This window comes from Pristis pectinata, chromosome 34, assembly GCF_009764475.1.
Source record: "Pristis pectinata isolate sPriPec2 chromosome 34, sPriPec2.1.pri, whole genome shotgun sequence".
Lineage (NCBI taxonomy): Eukaryota > Metazoa > Chordata > Chondrichthyes > Rhinopristiformes > Pristidae > Pristis > Pristis pectinata.
The window spans coordinates 2,205,324-2,221,582 of record NC_067438.1 but is presented as its reverse complement, the minus strand read 5'-3'; the positions used below and the strand labels follow the sequence as shown (position 1 = coordinate 2,221,582).

At 45.2% G+C, this 16,259-nt stretch overlaps 1 protein-coding gene across 1 annotated transcript; it reads right to left on the bottom strand.

Moving 5' to 3' along the window:
• Positions 1-3,492: 3,492 nt before the first annotated feature.
• On the bottom strand, positions 3,493-8,748 carry LOC127586069 (zinc-binding protein A33-like). The gene is made up of 6 exons (XM_052043867.1): positions 8,331-8,748; positions 8,154-8,240; positions 7,833-8,066; positions 6,401-6,423; positions 6,185-6,303; positions 3,493-4,642 (listed from the first exon to the last, which is right to left on the bottom strand). Exons 1-6 carry the CDS (start codon positions 8,739-8,741, stop codon positions 4,110-4,112), a joined length of 1,407 nt encoding a protein of 468 aa, XP_051899827.1. The 5' UTR covers positions 8,742-8,748; the 3' UTR covers positions 3,493-4,109.
• Positions 8,749-16,259: the final 7,511 nt, after the last annotated feature.

Here is a 16,259-nt window from a genome sequence, read left to right as displayed (position 1 = left end):
ATGTTACAACGTTGATTAGTCCAGGACATTCAGCTGTGACACTTCAATCTGTGCTGTTATTGTTTTTACCTGTACTACATCAATGCACTCTGTACTAACCCAATGTAACTGCACTGTGTAATGAATTGACCTGTACGATCGGTGTGCAAGACAAGTTTTTCCACTGTATCTCGGTACAAGTGACAATAATAAACCAATACCAATATACCAATACGTTTTTTTTAACGGCAGGACAATAACCAGACTTGAGAATGCACCGCACGTATCAAATGTGGATGTCAGAGAATACAGAGTAATACAGCAAAAGAACAGAGCCCTTCGGCCCAGTTCGGCGCCGACCGTGATGCCAGTGTAACTAATCTCATCTGCCTGCACATAGTCTGTATCCCTCCATTCTCTGTCTGTTTATGTGTCTGTTTCAAGAGAGATGGTAGATGCTGCAATCTGGAGCGAAAAATAACTGCGACTAGCACCTAGCCGGTCAGTCGGCATCGGTGGAGGCAAAGGGATCGTCAGTGTTTGGGGTCGAGACCTTGCATCAGGACCGACAGCGCAGAAGGCAGATAGCCGGTATACAGAAGCGAGAGGGAGGGGTGAAACAGAGACTGGAAGGGGATAGGTGGGACCGGATGAGGGGTGGGTGGGAATGATGGGCAGATGGAGCCAGGTGGGGAGGGGCAGTGTTCAGACAGAGGCGGGTGGATGATAGCTGGAAAACAAATGGGGACAGAGAGGGAAAAATAGGCCGATTGAACGGGATAAGGGAGGGGAGGGGTGCAGGATAGAAACAGAGGTTAGTGGGTGATAGATGGAAGCAGGTGAGTGGGTGGGACCAAGTGGGGCAGGGATAAGAAAAGTGAACCAGGGTATAAATAAGAGAAGCCCGGGCGGATGGGTGTGAGTGTGATGGGCAGATTGAACCGGGCGGGGGGAGGGTTAAGAGTAAGGACAGGGGCGTGGGGAGGGGGAAAGGAAAGGTGAACAAAGAGAGACTCCGGGTGGACAGATGGAAATGAAAAATAAACGCTGGTTACCTGAAGTTGGATATTTCAACATTCATGTCTAAATGCCTTTTAAACGTTCTATCGTATCTCCTTCTACCTCCTCCCAAGCAGCGCGCTCTAGATGCCTACCACTCCCTGCGTGTAAAAACACTCACAATTTCATTTAAACTTTCCCCTTCTCACCTTAAATCTATGCCCTCTAGTATTTGACATTTCTACCTTGGGAAAAAAGATTCTCATTATCTACCCTATCAATGCCACTGATAATATGTTTCTATCAGGTCGACCCTCAGTCTCCGACGGTGCAGACTCTCCTTACCAGCTAATACTCTCCAATTAACGTAACGTACCTGTGAACCTCTTCTGCACCTTCTCCAAAGCCGTCACATCCTTCCTAATAGTATGGCGACCAGAACTGTACACAATACTCCAAATATGGCCTCACAGAAGTTTGAACAGCTGCCACATGACTTCCTAACTTATGCCCCGACCGATGTAAGCAAGCATCGCTTAGGCCTTCCTTACCACCTCAGTCACTTGTGTAGTAACTTTCAGACAACCATAGACTTCAACGCCAAGATCCCGCTGAATATCAATGCTCCTAAGATTTCTGCCACTTACTGTATATTTTACTTCTGCATTTGCTCTCCCAAAATACATTTCCTCACCCTTGTCTGGAATAAACTCCCTCTGTCATTTATCCAAGCAAATTTCCAGCTCACCTCTATTCTCTAATTTATCTGACAACTTTCCTCACGACCTACAGCTCCATAAATTTTTGTGTATTTTGCAAACTTACAAATCAGATCATCTACATTTTTATCCAAATCATTTGTATATTTTACAAACAGTAGAGGTTCCAGCACTGTTCCTTGTGTAACACCGTTGGTCACAAACCTCAAGACAAAAAACACCCCTCCACCGCCATCCTCTGTCTTCCATGACCATGCAACTTTGTATGCAATTTACCAATGTACCAACTCACTGTGGATCCCATGTGACTTAATCTCCTGGAGCAGCCTGCCACGAGGGACCTCGTCAAATACTTTACTGAAGTCCACGTGGACAACATCCACTGCCCCCCACCCCCCATCAATCATCTTTGTCACCTTCGCAAAAAACTCCGTGAGACATGACGTCCCCCGCACAAAACAATGCTGACTATTCCTAACAACTCCGTACTTTTCCAAATGCAAGTAAATCTTGTGCATGAGAATCTTCTCCAATAATTTCCCTACCACTGAATCAAGCTTTAGTGGCCGATGATTTCCTGGATTATCCCTGTTGCCTTAAGAAAGTAGAGGAGCAACATTGGCTATTTTACTGTCTTCTGGCACCTGCCTTGTGGCTAAAGAGGATAGAAAGATCTCTGCCAAGGCCCCAGCAGTCTCCTCCCTTGTCTCCCTCGATATCCTGGGATATGTTCTACTAGACTCTGGGGACCTAGCCATCTTAATGTTTTTGAAGACACCCAACACCTCCTCCTTCTTAATATCGGCATGCCGAGAACATCAACATACCTCTTCCTGAGCGCACTGCCATCTATGTCGGTCTCTTTGATGAATACCGATGTGAAGTACTCATTCAGGACCTCGCCCACTTACTCTGGCTCCATACCAACTTCCCTCCTTTGTCTTTGAGTGGACCTACCTTTTCCCTAGATACCCTCTTGCTCCTAATATACAGTACGTGTAAAATGATTTGGGGTTCTCGTTATATCTACTTGCCAAGGATATTTCATGGCCTGTTTTAGGCCTCCTAAACCTTGCATATGCTTCATTTTTCTTTTTAACTCAACTTATAATTCTTGCCATCCAAGGTTCCCAAACTTTTCTTCCATCCTCGCAGGAACGTGCTGGCCCTGAACTCTAACCGGCTGGCCTTTAACAGGAGATCCACCCCGGATCTGGTAAAAACAAATACTACACTTGATCTTAGCAAAAAGGCCCAGAAGTAATCTTTACAAATGTTTTACTAATGATTCTTAGTTTAATGTAAGACACAAAGGTGATGGCATGTGGTGAATGCAAAGTATTCACCATGTTAATAAATAGCAGGGCTCACAGGATCTCCATCACTTTTTAAGGTGAATGTTGGGCCTCGGCATTTTCTGTACTGGGTTTCATCCATGTCCCACTGAGGCCATGCTTTTCAACAACTGGCCCTAGCAGCCGACCCTCCCCGAATTGAATGCTGCAAATTGGCACAATCCGGACTGCAAGTATATGTGCTGAGGGATGCTCGGTGCAGTCAGTGCGAAGGCTCTATGGGGAATGACTGCAGTCTGAGGTCCTTTCGCCACCACATATTGAAGGTGTAGAAACATCTCAGACACTTGAAGGTTGTGTCATCTCCGAAGTCCACGCGTGCCAACGACGCAGAATGTGCGCACACTACAGATGTATAGAACCGATAAGATCGTGAATTTTTAAGATTTAAAATGTCTTTATTAGTCACACGTACGTCGAAACACACAGTGAAATGCGTCTTTGCGGATGATGTTGGGGGGTGGGGGGGGGAGGGGCACCCTGCAAGTGTCGCCACGCTTCCGGCGCCAACATACCATGCCCACAGCTCGTAAACCTTTGGAATGTGGAAGGAACCCGGAGCACCCGGAGGAAACCCACGCAGTCACGGGGAGAACGTACAAACTCCTGACAGACAGCGACCAGAATCGAAGCCGGGTCGCTAGCGCTGTTGTAGCGTTCCGCTACCGTTACACTACTGAGCACCGAACGGCGCTACGAATGCAAAGAAAGCAATGCACTGCTTGGTTTAGCATTTATATTTCTTGCATATATATTTCTACGAATAAAGTCTAATTATGAAGTGCAAAAAGATTGTTTCAATCTTTATATTTTCACAAAAGTATTTCTTTTCCGTTGATTGAAGCTATTCATGCGCTAATGTTAATTAATCGCTGTTCTAAATTTAGGTTTCTACATTTAATTTCTTCCACCATTTTATTTCCGGACACAATGGGGTTTCACAATGCGGAATTAGGGGATTAAATGGGACCCATTCAGCGCCAATTTGTTGTCAACGGGATTTCTGCCCCACAGTCCCTGAGCCCGCTCCTGACATCAGTCCCGAGACCCGACCCTTTTACAGAACCAGGGCGGAACGGGAGCGGATTCTCAGGCACTGATTCTTATCCCAAGTCCCGAAAAAAGGATAAAGTTTCTCCGTGAATTTGTTCCCAGTGAAAGTGTAGAGATGGGTCTTGGTGTCCGCGCTGTAAAATGAAACTGACCCGGATTCGTATCTGAGATAAACTCCCACCTTCCCAAAGATTGAATCAGCAGGGAGAAGAGATGGAGGAGAAGTGTTTGCATAAATCTCGTCACCAGCCCGCTCCATGGCCCAAAGTCCAGTCTCCGGTCTCAGTTTAACTTCTCTCTTCCTCTCCACAGACCCTGCGGCGACTCCCAGACACCAGCCCCAATTCCCCTCCACCTCCACCTCCCAGTAATGTCTCCCCGATGTGAATGCCTCCGATCCCAGCACATAAGGCCAGGTGGTAAACCTCTTGCCGGTGTCAGGGAGAATCCTCCGGATCCCAGTCCATTTCACACTCTTCAGATCCTCAGACACCTCGAGCAGCGGACCCGCTGTTTCCACATCCAGGGTTACAGAGACTGGGGAGAGAAGCAGAGAATCAGAGGGTCCACGGGGGTCGGTGGGGGTGGTGGTGGTGGGGAATACTCGGGCAGCGCGGATCCGGGACTGGGGGAGAAGCCGCTTGGCCTCAGGGACAGTCAGGCGGACAGCCCCAGGCTTCACCCAGCTACATCGGACAGATAACAAACTTCTGTCAAGGTGTACTCTGGTCTGTGGAGGTGAGATTGTAAAACGAAAGTAAGTGTCAGTGGGCTGAGAACAAGTTGGGTCGGCCGAGGAGAGTGTGGGGGTAGGGGTGGGAAAAGGGATTGATTTGACACAGAAGGTGCAGTTGGGATTAAGGGTTTACATCAATCGTCACAATTTGTAATGATTTGCAAGACAAGCCTTCGTTAACCTTCAAGGGACAGGGGACAGAACTGATCACCCGATCAAATGGGCCGCACTCCTCCGGCTGAATTGAATTCGGATTCAGAGTCAGAGAGCAATGCCTGTGAGTTGAAGTTATGGTTATCATCAAGAAGTTCTGTAAATGTTTTGGAGTATTGAGAATTTATCAAGGCATGGAATTTTGTGGTAGATTTTCGTTGTATGTGCACAACATATCATTTGTTCAGTTACGTAATATTTTAAATTTTGTTGTTTGTCGTGTTGTTAGTCATAGTGTTTACTTGGTTTTAATTAACTTTCTTTAAAAAAAGTCCTAGGTTGTGATGTTCTGTGAGTCTTGTCTGGTTTATTCCGCCTACATGGTTCCAGGATGAACACAAATAATGATTATGAAGGAGATTTACCTACATGCGAGAGAGGAAATAAAGAGAGAAGTTGCTGAGAACACTCCGAGGTCAGTCAGTGTCTCTGTACAGGTTTCAGGTTTGACAACATTTCATATGGGGAGGTTTGAGAACAACTATAAGGCTATCATGGCCATCAGAGGAGAGATCCGAGTCAATCAGCATCTGGACCACACGCCAGACATGGTAAGTGGGCAGATTCTGCAGATGCTGGAATCTGGAGCAACACACAAAAAAATGTGGCGGAGGACCTCAGCAGGTCAGGCAACATCTGTGGAGAGAAATAAACAGTCACCGTTTCGGGTCGAGACCCTTCATCAGGACTGGAAAGGAAGAGAGCAGAAGCCAAAATGAGAAGGTCAGGGAAGGGTGAGGAGTACACGCAGGCGGTAGTTCGCACGCATTTTTATAACAATCCCAGTCACCACATTGACATTAACTTTTTTTATTCCCAATGTGTAGATTAACTGGATTTAAATTCCCTGGCTACTGCAGCGGGATTTGTGTTCGTGTGTCTGAATGTTTATAAAGTGTGAATGGGTACAGAATGCAGGGGTTCTTCACACAGGGCAGATATTGATTGTGTTGTGTTCTTGTGTAGTCTTCTCCGACCGACTATTTGAAAGTGATGTTTCCCAGCAGGTGGGTTTGAGACTGGAATTAAACTTCAATTTCACTTGTCCATTATTTACATTATTCTTTGCATCTAATGAGTACTTCGTGATCTCTAAGAAATCAGAAAAAAATGAAATGTGTCAGTTTTACCTTGGTTAATGGCATCAAACATTTCTCTCAAAGCTGCGTGAAACAAAAACGGATGATCGAATTTTGCAATCTGCTGCACATCATCTGCTACTGACAATGCCTGTTCCTCATCACTAATTCTGTAAATATTAAACAGCTGGTTATATAATGAACAACAAGACATTTCTGAATTATTTTCTGTAACCATGCAGAGTTTCAGGAAAGAGTATGTCCTACCTCTTCTGCTGACGCGATTCCTCCTGAAATATATAAAACACAAATCTGAATGGGTTGAGACTGACCCTTCACTTCAACAGAAGGAATTTTCCGCAAATCATCACAAGCTGCTGGAAATTCCCAGTTCTCCATGCATTGACACACAGATAGCAAGGATAAATTTCTGAAAGAGTGTATAACCACAAGAGAGAGTACAAAGAGGAAGACAATGTTGTGATAACTGAAAGGATGCAACTGACAGGGAAGACTGAACACACTGGACACTTTTACCTGCATAAAATAAAAGGAACGATCTGATTGTAGACCTTAAATTATCGATGAATTTCATAAGACGTATGAGGAGAAATGATATCTACTTGTAAGAAGACTCAAAGCCCAAAGTATGTAGTGATCATTAATGAATCGACCCCACCCACCCGCAACATTCTTTCTTCTCTCCTCTTCCATCAGGTAGAAGATGCAGGAGTCTGAGGCACGTACCACCAGACTTAAGGACAGCTTCTACCCCACTGTGATAAGACTAATGAATGGTTCCGTTACACAATGAGGTGGACTATGCCCTCACGATCTATCTTGTTGTGAACTTGCAGCTTATTGCACTGCAATTTCTCCGTAGCTGCGGCATTTTACTCTGTACTGTTATTGTTTTTACTTGGACTACTTCAATGCACTCTGTACTAACTCAATGTAACTGACCTGTACGATCGGTTTGTAAGACAGGCTTTTCACTGTACCTCGGTACAAGTGACAATAATAAACCAATACCAATACCAGTCCCAGTGGAAGTTCAGAAGGAAAGTCTGGAATAAGCTACTACGGGAGTGTTTGAAACAAGGATTTAAGGGGGAACTGGATGAATACATGAGGGACCATAGAACAAAAGGCACTTCTGGCGGTAGGGTGGTCCGAAGCTCTTGTGAAGTAGGAACATCGGCACAGAGCAGAACATCCTGCGATCCAGAAGAGGATGTAATTCCATGCAGAATATATTTAAACAAACAGAATGGGCAAATTATACCAAAATGATTAAAAACAGTCGATGGAAGTCAGATACGGATACATCTATTGTAAGCGTCATGTTCTGGAGCTCACTGCTAGTTCCCCTCAGCGACACAGTCCCTCTCACACCCATTACATCAGACACATGGACAGCTTGCTTTGGATGTGGATTTGAATATCAGGTTCAGGGGAACATTAAACTTGCGAAACACAGATAAAACCACACTGTCAAAGTGTCAAGATTGCAACAGCTCATTCCCCAGGGGGTTGGAGGATTTACCAGGGTTGTACGGGTATTGTGAGAAGCGAATCAGTTTGCTCACATTGGTCTGATTTAGATCAGTTCAAGTTAATTGCCATTTATTTCAAAACTGTCACCTACTGCTTTGTGACTGTGCACTTTCCCTGAACTAATCTGAAATACAACCCTCACCTTCAGAAACATCACACCGTCTTCTTGATTCATCTGTTTCTGTAACTTTGAAAGTTTTCGCTGTGTTGAATGTAAATTCTCCTGAATCGCTCGAAGATTTTTCTCCATTGTATTCTGAATCCTCTCCTCTTCTTCCCTGAGCTCTCTGAGCAAGCGCTCCTCTTTCTTGGTGAGAATCTGGTGCATTTTAGCGAATTCGGATGTGATGTGCAAATGCAGAATGCTTGACTGCTCCTGTCAAATGAAAGGGGAATATTATTGCGATGCAATTAGGGCAATAGGTCGACACAAGGTCACGGCTTTGGAAGGAGAAAGCCTCACCCTAAGTCCAGACATATTCAGTTTTTGATGATGCTCCATTTCCTGGAGCTTTCTTGTAAGCGATTCTACGGAAGATTTCATCTGAACCTGAAATTAGGTTTGAGAAAAAGAGAATGAAAAAGTGAGATATTAAAAAAAGCAAATAAATAATCACGTGATTAAAATGTTTCCTTTTACCTTGCAGGCTTCAACGGCTTCTTTAATCGAGGAGAAGCGGTGCTCTCTGTGTTCCCGCGCAGCTGCACAAATCACACAGATCAGTTTCTTGTCGGTTTCGCAAAACAGCTTCAGTTCTTCATGATGTTGCTCGCAGTGCAGTTTACTTTCCTTCTCTTTCGGGTTCAGAATTAAACTTTGAGCCTTCTTAGCCAGACTTGCTAAAGCCCGACTTGCCCTGAAGGTGGGGTCGACAAACACTGCTCGACAATCCGGGCAGGAGTGTTTCCCCGTCCCTTCCCAACACCGTGTGATACAGGAACGGCAGAAGTTGTGTCCACACTCCAGTATAACCGGATCGGTGAAGAAATCCAGGCAAATGGGACAAATTAGCTCATCGGCTAAACTCCTAACCTGTTTATTTGAAGCCATTTTAATTCCCGACACTTCCTGATCCGGAATACTTTAACCGCAGAGGTGTTGAACTGCTTTGCCTAGATCAGCCTCCCACGGAACCCGGAAATAAAACCAGGGCTAATTTAAATATCGGAAATCTGAGATTGCAGGTCACAGAAATTAGGACTGTTGATCCATTAATGTTAATGCGTTAACTGCGCCCGTCAACGAAAAAATTAAATGCTTTTGTGAAAATATAAACATTGAAGCAACGGTCGGCGAGTTCTGAGCTCCCCCGGGTTCTACAATCCTTTGATCCAGTGTGAATGACGCGAGTTCTTTTTTCCCCTCAGAGGCAACGTTCAAATGAGTCTGCGAATGTACAAAACTGCAGGGACTAATGAAATTAGAAATTACCACAAGATATTACCAGGATGCTGCCTGAATTAGAGAATTTGTCTCATGAGGAAAGGTTGATTGAGCTAAGGATTTTCTCTTTGGAACGAAGGAGGACGAGAGGCGACTTGAAAGAACTCTATAAGATTATGAGAGGCATAGACAGAGTGGACAGCCAGCACCTTTTTTCTCAGGGTGGCAATGGCCAATACCAGAACACATCCGTTTAAGGTGAGTGGAGGAAAGTCTTGAGGAGATGTCAAAGGTAGTTTTTTACACAGAGAGTGGTGGGTGCCTGGAACGCTGTGCCGAGGGTGGTGATAGAGGCTGATACAATAAAAACATTTAGGAGACTCTTAGATAGGCCTATGGATGTAAGAAAAATGGAGGGTTATGGGCTGTGTAGGAGGGAAAAGTTAGATTGATCGTGGAATAAGTATATAGGTCGGCACAACATCGTGGAACGAAAGGCCGTACTGTGTTGTACTGTTCTATGTTCTGTGGATACAATGAATGAGTGCTGGGAGTGTGAGATACAAGGAATTGCTGATAATGTGAACATGCTGAATTAATTGTTGAGTCCTGAAGGCCCGGTCAGATGCTGAGGTTCTGTTCCTCAATCTTGTGCTCGGCCTCCTTGCAAAAGTTCAGGAAGTCAAACACAGAGGTGTGAGTGGGAGTGAAGTGGGTAACTAATGAGAGGCAACTGGAAGCTCCGGGTCACCCTTAAAGACTGAACACTGGTCTTCTGCTTTGAAGTCACCCAATCTGCACTGTGACTCCCTGATGTGATACAGAACACGCAGTAATCACTAAATAAAGCACTGTAGGACTGAGGGACGTGGAAATCACCCCTTGATTTTGAAGGAACGGTTGGGTCACAGAATGGTGGGCAAGGAGAGATGTGGCATCTCCCGCTGTTGCGCGGGAAGGTGTTATATGGTGTTGGTGCAGGCCAGTGAGTGGACCAGAGCCTTAGTGGGGGAACGGTCCCTTTGGATTGCTGAAAGATGAGTTTGGAGGAAACTTTGCCTGGTGCTGGTATCAAGTTGTAGAAGTAACAGAGGATGACCTGCTCACTGGGAAGGCTGGTGGGGTGGAGGCCGAACGGAGCCCTGGGTGAGAGGAAAGAGACAACAGGGTAGAATAGAGAGAGACATGACTGAATTTCCAGACAACGCCAGTGGTTGGGAAGCTATGATCAAGGCCTGCTTTTGCTTCAAAGACAAGAATTATTTAAAGGAAAAGATCAAGTATCTAGAGTACTTTTTATTTGATGTAATTGTAGAATATTACTAAACAAGGTGAAGATCGTTGGCCAAATGTCCCTTCACGATACCTAATCCCCATTCTTCTGCTCCTTAAACTTTCCACCCATTCTTTAAATAGAATAAGTGTGCCAGATAATATAAGCAGGGGACAGTGGAGCAGCTAATAGAACTGCTGTATCACAGCTACCGCCATTCAGGTTGAATCCTGACCTCCGGAGCTCCATGTGGCGTTTGTATGTTCTGGAACTTGGTATAGCCACTGCAAAGACTTTGTGGGGAAGTACTGCAGTTCAAGGTCTTGTTGCTACCTCAACCAAGGAGCCGGGTTCTGTGTAACGGCCCCACAAACACTTGAAGGCATATTGAGGAGCGATGGATTTTGCACACAGAATGTGTTAACTTGATGACACTACGAATGTACAGACTTGATAACATTATGAATGTTGTAGACTGGACGACCCCATTAATGTAAAGAAAGCCATATATTGTTTTGTATTTCTTGTACGTATATTTTATGAATAAAGCAATTTTTGGAATAACTGACATTAAAACAGAGATGATACTCTTACATTCAATGTCACGGAGTCCCTAACAGTAGATGCACATGGGAACACTTTTGCTTGAGAACTGTTTGCTTCTTGGATTAACTGAGTGAATTTCCCTTTTGAACCACAGTCACAGTTCTTACATTGTCTGTTCCCCTGGGTTTTCACCAGCAGAGATACAAAGAGACTTGTGTTCACTTAAAATAATCAGCTTGTTGCTAATTGCTTAATATATTGAATAAATTGATCGGATCAGAAAAATTCTGTAATAAACCAGTGCTCTGTAACACTGTACACGACGATCAAGGGAATTTTCGGAGTCATACAGTATGGAAACAGGTCTCTAGGCCCATAGAGTCTGCGCCAACCATCAAGCACACATTTGTACTAATCCTGCACTAATTATATTTTTTATATTCAACTCCCCCCACCCCAGATTCTACCATTCATCTGCACACTAGGGGCAGTTTACAGTGACCAATTAGCCTATCAACAATTGTATTCTACTTCAATCTGCAAACTTCTTATTTAATACAATCATGGACTATTACTGTCTAAGGTGAAGGTATTTGGCCCGTTGTTTCTTTTCTGACTCCCCATTCTTCTACCTCCTTTCCCTTTTTTTTCCACGCACTGGTTGATTAGAACAGTAGTCCAAGAAAATATTAGGATGACACTGTCACTGGAAAGCGGGAACAGTACTGGTGAGAACGGGTCTGTCCCTATATAAGATCGAGGTAAAGTATTGGTGGGCAAAGCTCCGTCACGTTATTATACCCATGTTAAGTTCTGATGGGCACAGGTCTTGTCTCTATATAACATTCACGTTTGGTACAGTCGAACCTGAATCTGAACAAGTTAACATTAAGGTACTGTATCACTGGGTACTAGTCTATCACTATTTAACACCAGTGTAGAGTATCTGTGGCCACAAGTCTGTCACTGTATAAAATGGATACAGTACTGGTGGGCACAATCCTGTCACTGTACAATATGGGTACTACTGGCAGGCACAGGTCTGTCATTGTATAATACTGTGGTGCAGGAGAGCTTGGCACAGGAACCTCAAAATCAGAAGGAGCAACCGATATGTGGCGAGTGAAGTCGTGAGAAATCAACAACTTTTATATTTCTATCCTCAACTGTGGTGAAAATAACATCCTCATGTTATGTGTGGTTTTCATGAAGCGTGTATTAGCCAACGCCCTTGGAAGTGATTTGGCAACAGATCTAGCTTCCTTGCCAATTTTTTGGGCAGCGTTGCCACCGAGGGAATGCAGCCTGATCCGCATTTTCAAATGCATCACTAGAAATAAAAATGGCAAAGTGTTTTCCGTCGGACCATTTAATTGTGTTGGGATTCGTTTGAGTTTCTGCAGTGCACTGAAACAGACATTTTTTTTTGTAATTGTCCATCAGCGAGAATGAAATGTCCTGGGTCTCTTCCTCCAGTATTTCCCATCCACATGTGTTGGGTTAACTGGCCGAAATTTCGTCCTTTCTCTCTCCTTCCTTTCTTGAATAGCCGTGTTCCATTTGCTGTTTTCCAATCCTCTCGAGTTCCCAGGGGATTTACATTACAACCAACATCCCCAGCCCTTTGACTATCTATTGCAATTGGGTCGTTTTTTTGTGTCATTTAACTGTAACACTATATTTTTTTTCTTTTGTTCTTAAATGTGGAAGTAATCTCTCTGGGTGGCATGCAGACTGTATATTGATGACAATAATAAATCAATTACCAATTAAATAATTGTTTCGATGTTGTGCAGTTCCTCTGTTTTCCATTATTAATTCCCCAGTCTCGTCTTCGGTGGGACCAAGATTGTCATTCGGCTGCAGAAACTCTAAATTTTTTTTTTCTGTTTTTAACTTCCTCAAGTAGTCATGAATGGAACACCAGAGAGCCTTTCTTTCAACAGAATATACCTATGCTGAGATTTACGAAATACCTCTTTAAGTATCTGTCACTCCGGTTTCAGAATCTTACCCATTAATATATTTTCCTTTTCCGTTTAAACCAACCCTGTCCTTATACCATTGTAATTCCCTCAATGTAAGTTTGGTACGCTGGTTTCAAGCCCAAGTTTCTGACTCTCAAACTGAATTTGAAATTTGATCATGTTTCTTAATGTTGACGGCAGTCAAAGGGGGGAATCCGATTGCTGACACTGGCACCCAGTGTTGAAAGTGAATACCGCTCCCAGCGTGTTGAACTTGTCCGTGCAGTTATTCATTATTAATCAGTGTACAGTTAACATGGATAAGGATAGATTATTTAATTAGATTATCAGAAGTAAATAGATTAACCAATTACATTTTTTTCGAGAAGGAGTCTCTTGGCCCACAGTGAATGTGCCGGATCCCGAAGCATCTCACCAGTCCCGTGTCCCACATTTAACCGTTCTCTCTCTCTCTCTCTCTCTCTCTCTCTCTCTCTCTCTCTCTCTCTCTCTCTCTCTCTCTCTCTCTCTCTCTCTCTCTCTCTCTCTCTCTCTCTCTCTCTCTCTCTCTCTCTCTCTCTCTCTCTCTCTCTCTCTCTCTCTCTCTCTCTCTCTCTCTCTCTCTCTCTCTCTCTCTCTCTCTCTCTCTCTCTCTCTCTCTCTCTCTCTCTCTCTCTCTCTCTCTCTCTCTCTCTCTCTCTCTCTCTCTCTCTCTCTCTCTCTCTCTCTCTCTCTCTCTCTCTCTCTCTCTCTCTCTCTCTCTCTCTCTCTCTCTCTCTCTCTCTCTCTCTCTCTCTCTCTCTCTCTCTCTCTCTCTCTCTCTCTCTCTCTCTCTCTCTCTCTCTGTCATTCATTCCCGACTGATGTTCTTAGTACCCACCTGGATTAGGGGCAATTCACAGTGGCCAACGTTAAAGGACGGCCTGTCTTCCAAGCTCGATTTGTACGAGTAGAACAAGACAAAGCTGGGTCAACATGATACAGAAACAGAAAATGGAAAACGCTGGAAAAGCTAACTAGGTCAGGCAGCATCTGTGGAAAGAGAAGCGGTTAAAGTTTGAGATCAGTTGATAAGGAGTGAGTACTGACCGTTAACAAGCCGGATTTTGGCATGGACCAGTTGGGCCGAAGGGCCATTTTCCATGCTGTGTGACTCCGTGACTCTATGAGTGAGTAATGGACATAAACATAGTCATGGGAAACGAGGCGAGAACAGTTTGCCTGAAGATGGAAAATTCAGAGATCATTCCAGAAGGTTGCAAAGTGCCTGGACCGAAGATAAGATGTTGTTCTTTTGGTTTGCATCAGGCCTCACTACGGCAGGAGGCCACAGAGAGGTCGGAATAGGAGTAGGAATGGGAATTAAAATGGCATGCCTCAGGAAGCGGATTGAGCTCAGGCGCTCCGCAAAGCAATCGCCAAATCTGCCTTTGATTTCTCCAGTGCACAGGACGCCACATTGTGAGCACGGAGTGCAGTGCACCAGACTGGAAGAAGCGCAGTCGAATCGCTGCTTCACCAGAAATATTCGTTTGGATCCCAGGGATGATGGGAAGAGAAGACCGTCTGCCAACTTGATCCCACATCCCAGTCACATCTTCCCCTATTTGAGGGGTCAACTATCCAGCATTGAAAGGAAAGAAAACTTCTTCATGCAGAGACTGGCGAATCCCTGGGATTCTACATCCAAGAGGGCGGTAGAAGCTGAGTACATTCAGTCGAGAGATCGACTGAAGGTTAGTAGAGGAAAGTGGTTCTGAGATGGGATAAAATTTAAGCCATGATCTCAGTGAATGGCGGAGCAGCGGTTCACATTTTCTCCCACTTCTCCTCTTAAGCATGGATTTGCCTTGCCATTTTATTCGGCCTTCAGCCTGTCGGATTCGACAGAGGAGCGGGGAGAGCACCAGAGATCCCATCAGCAGCCGCTGCGGTGCCGTCTCCTGGCAGCAGGATGTGGCTTTAGGAGCCAGCTGCAGACAACACGCCCCGACCCGTGGCTGGGAACGGCCGCTGACCCTCCGTGTGGCTAAAAGATCTCACGGAATCTCCGCCACGGTCTCTTCACAGAAAGGTTTCGCGGCCCCGGCAGGTGTTGCAGCCAGAGGTGCAGCTTAAGCCACGCCCACTCTCACACCACAGCCAATCATAGCCGGCCGGGCTGCCACAGCCGTGTCGATGATTGGCTGTGAATGTGTCTTGGGGGCGGGCCACCTCCGTGAGTTGGAGATGTCAGTCTGGGGGAAGCGTTGACAGAAGCAGAGAAAATGTCGCACAAAGAGGCAGGTGAACGGATCAAGGAGCCTGTACTTGTCGAAAAAGAGCGACCCGGCCCAACCTGCCTCTTGCAGTGCGCACCCCATGCAGTTCCACTGCGATGAAGCAAGTTGCAGACAGAAGATGCAAAGGAGTTGGGGACGGGACTGGGCATGGGAGAAGGAAAATCCTGACCCGCTCTCAGCCCCGCATCGCGACTGGACATTCTTTGGTCAGAAACTTTTTTTTCACTTTCAAGAATACACTTTATTCACCATAACGTTAGGTATTTATTTTATCATCAAACGAATGCATCCTCTTAAACTACGCTATGGGCCACTCGCGTTCCTGTTGCAAACAATACACCCATGCAGTGTTTGAGAGGCTGTTGCACCGGGTCCGGCCCTTCAGTGGCGGCAGCACTCTGACCCTTCCTCCCAGAGCCCTTGCTGAGGCTGCATCAAGCTTCAGTGCATCCCTCAGCAGTATTCCTGCACCCTGGAATGTGCCAATCGGCAGCATTCCCTTCTCTTGTGTCTCCCTGGCGGACATCACTTTACACTTGGAAGACCAAGAAGTTTCCGGGCAGACCAAAGTGCATTTTTCTCCCATTTGATGATCTTCCAGCAGTTGATGTTTGTCTCAGTGTGTGTCCTGGACACAGCCTGCAGACCGGTGTACACCGACATGACTCCATCACAGAGTCTCCCATTACACAGCTGTCCTTGGTCAGGCCTTTCTCAGCCAGATAGGCTCAGGTAGTTGCCTCGGTCTCTCTGTGCAGCCTTCATTCAGTCAGTTTGTATTTATTCTTCAATAATAGCCTGACGGATGTTTGATATAAAGAGAAATAATCTTTTATTAAAGTTTAAATTTAATTTAAAAAAAGAGCAACCCACCCTCATCAGGAACAAGTTTTTAGACAGTTCCCTCAACCATCACAATAGTTTTACCAACGTGATACATTGCATTCTCTGCCTTTGCAGCTTTCATGAAATCTCTTCCTCTTTAACTCATTCTTCACTCCTGCTGTATTTCCATCTCTTTCACACTCTCACCATTTAGACCTGCACTTCGTCAACCCTGCCACCCATAGGCACCATCCCAGTTGCAATTGACCTCTCTGTCTGTGGCCCCATGCAC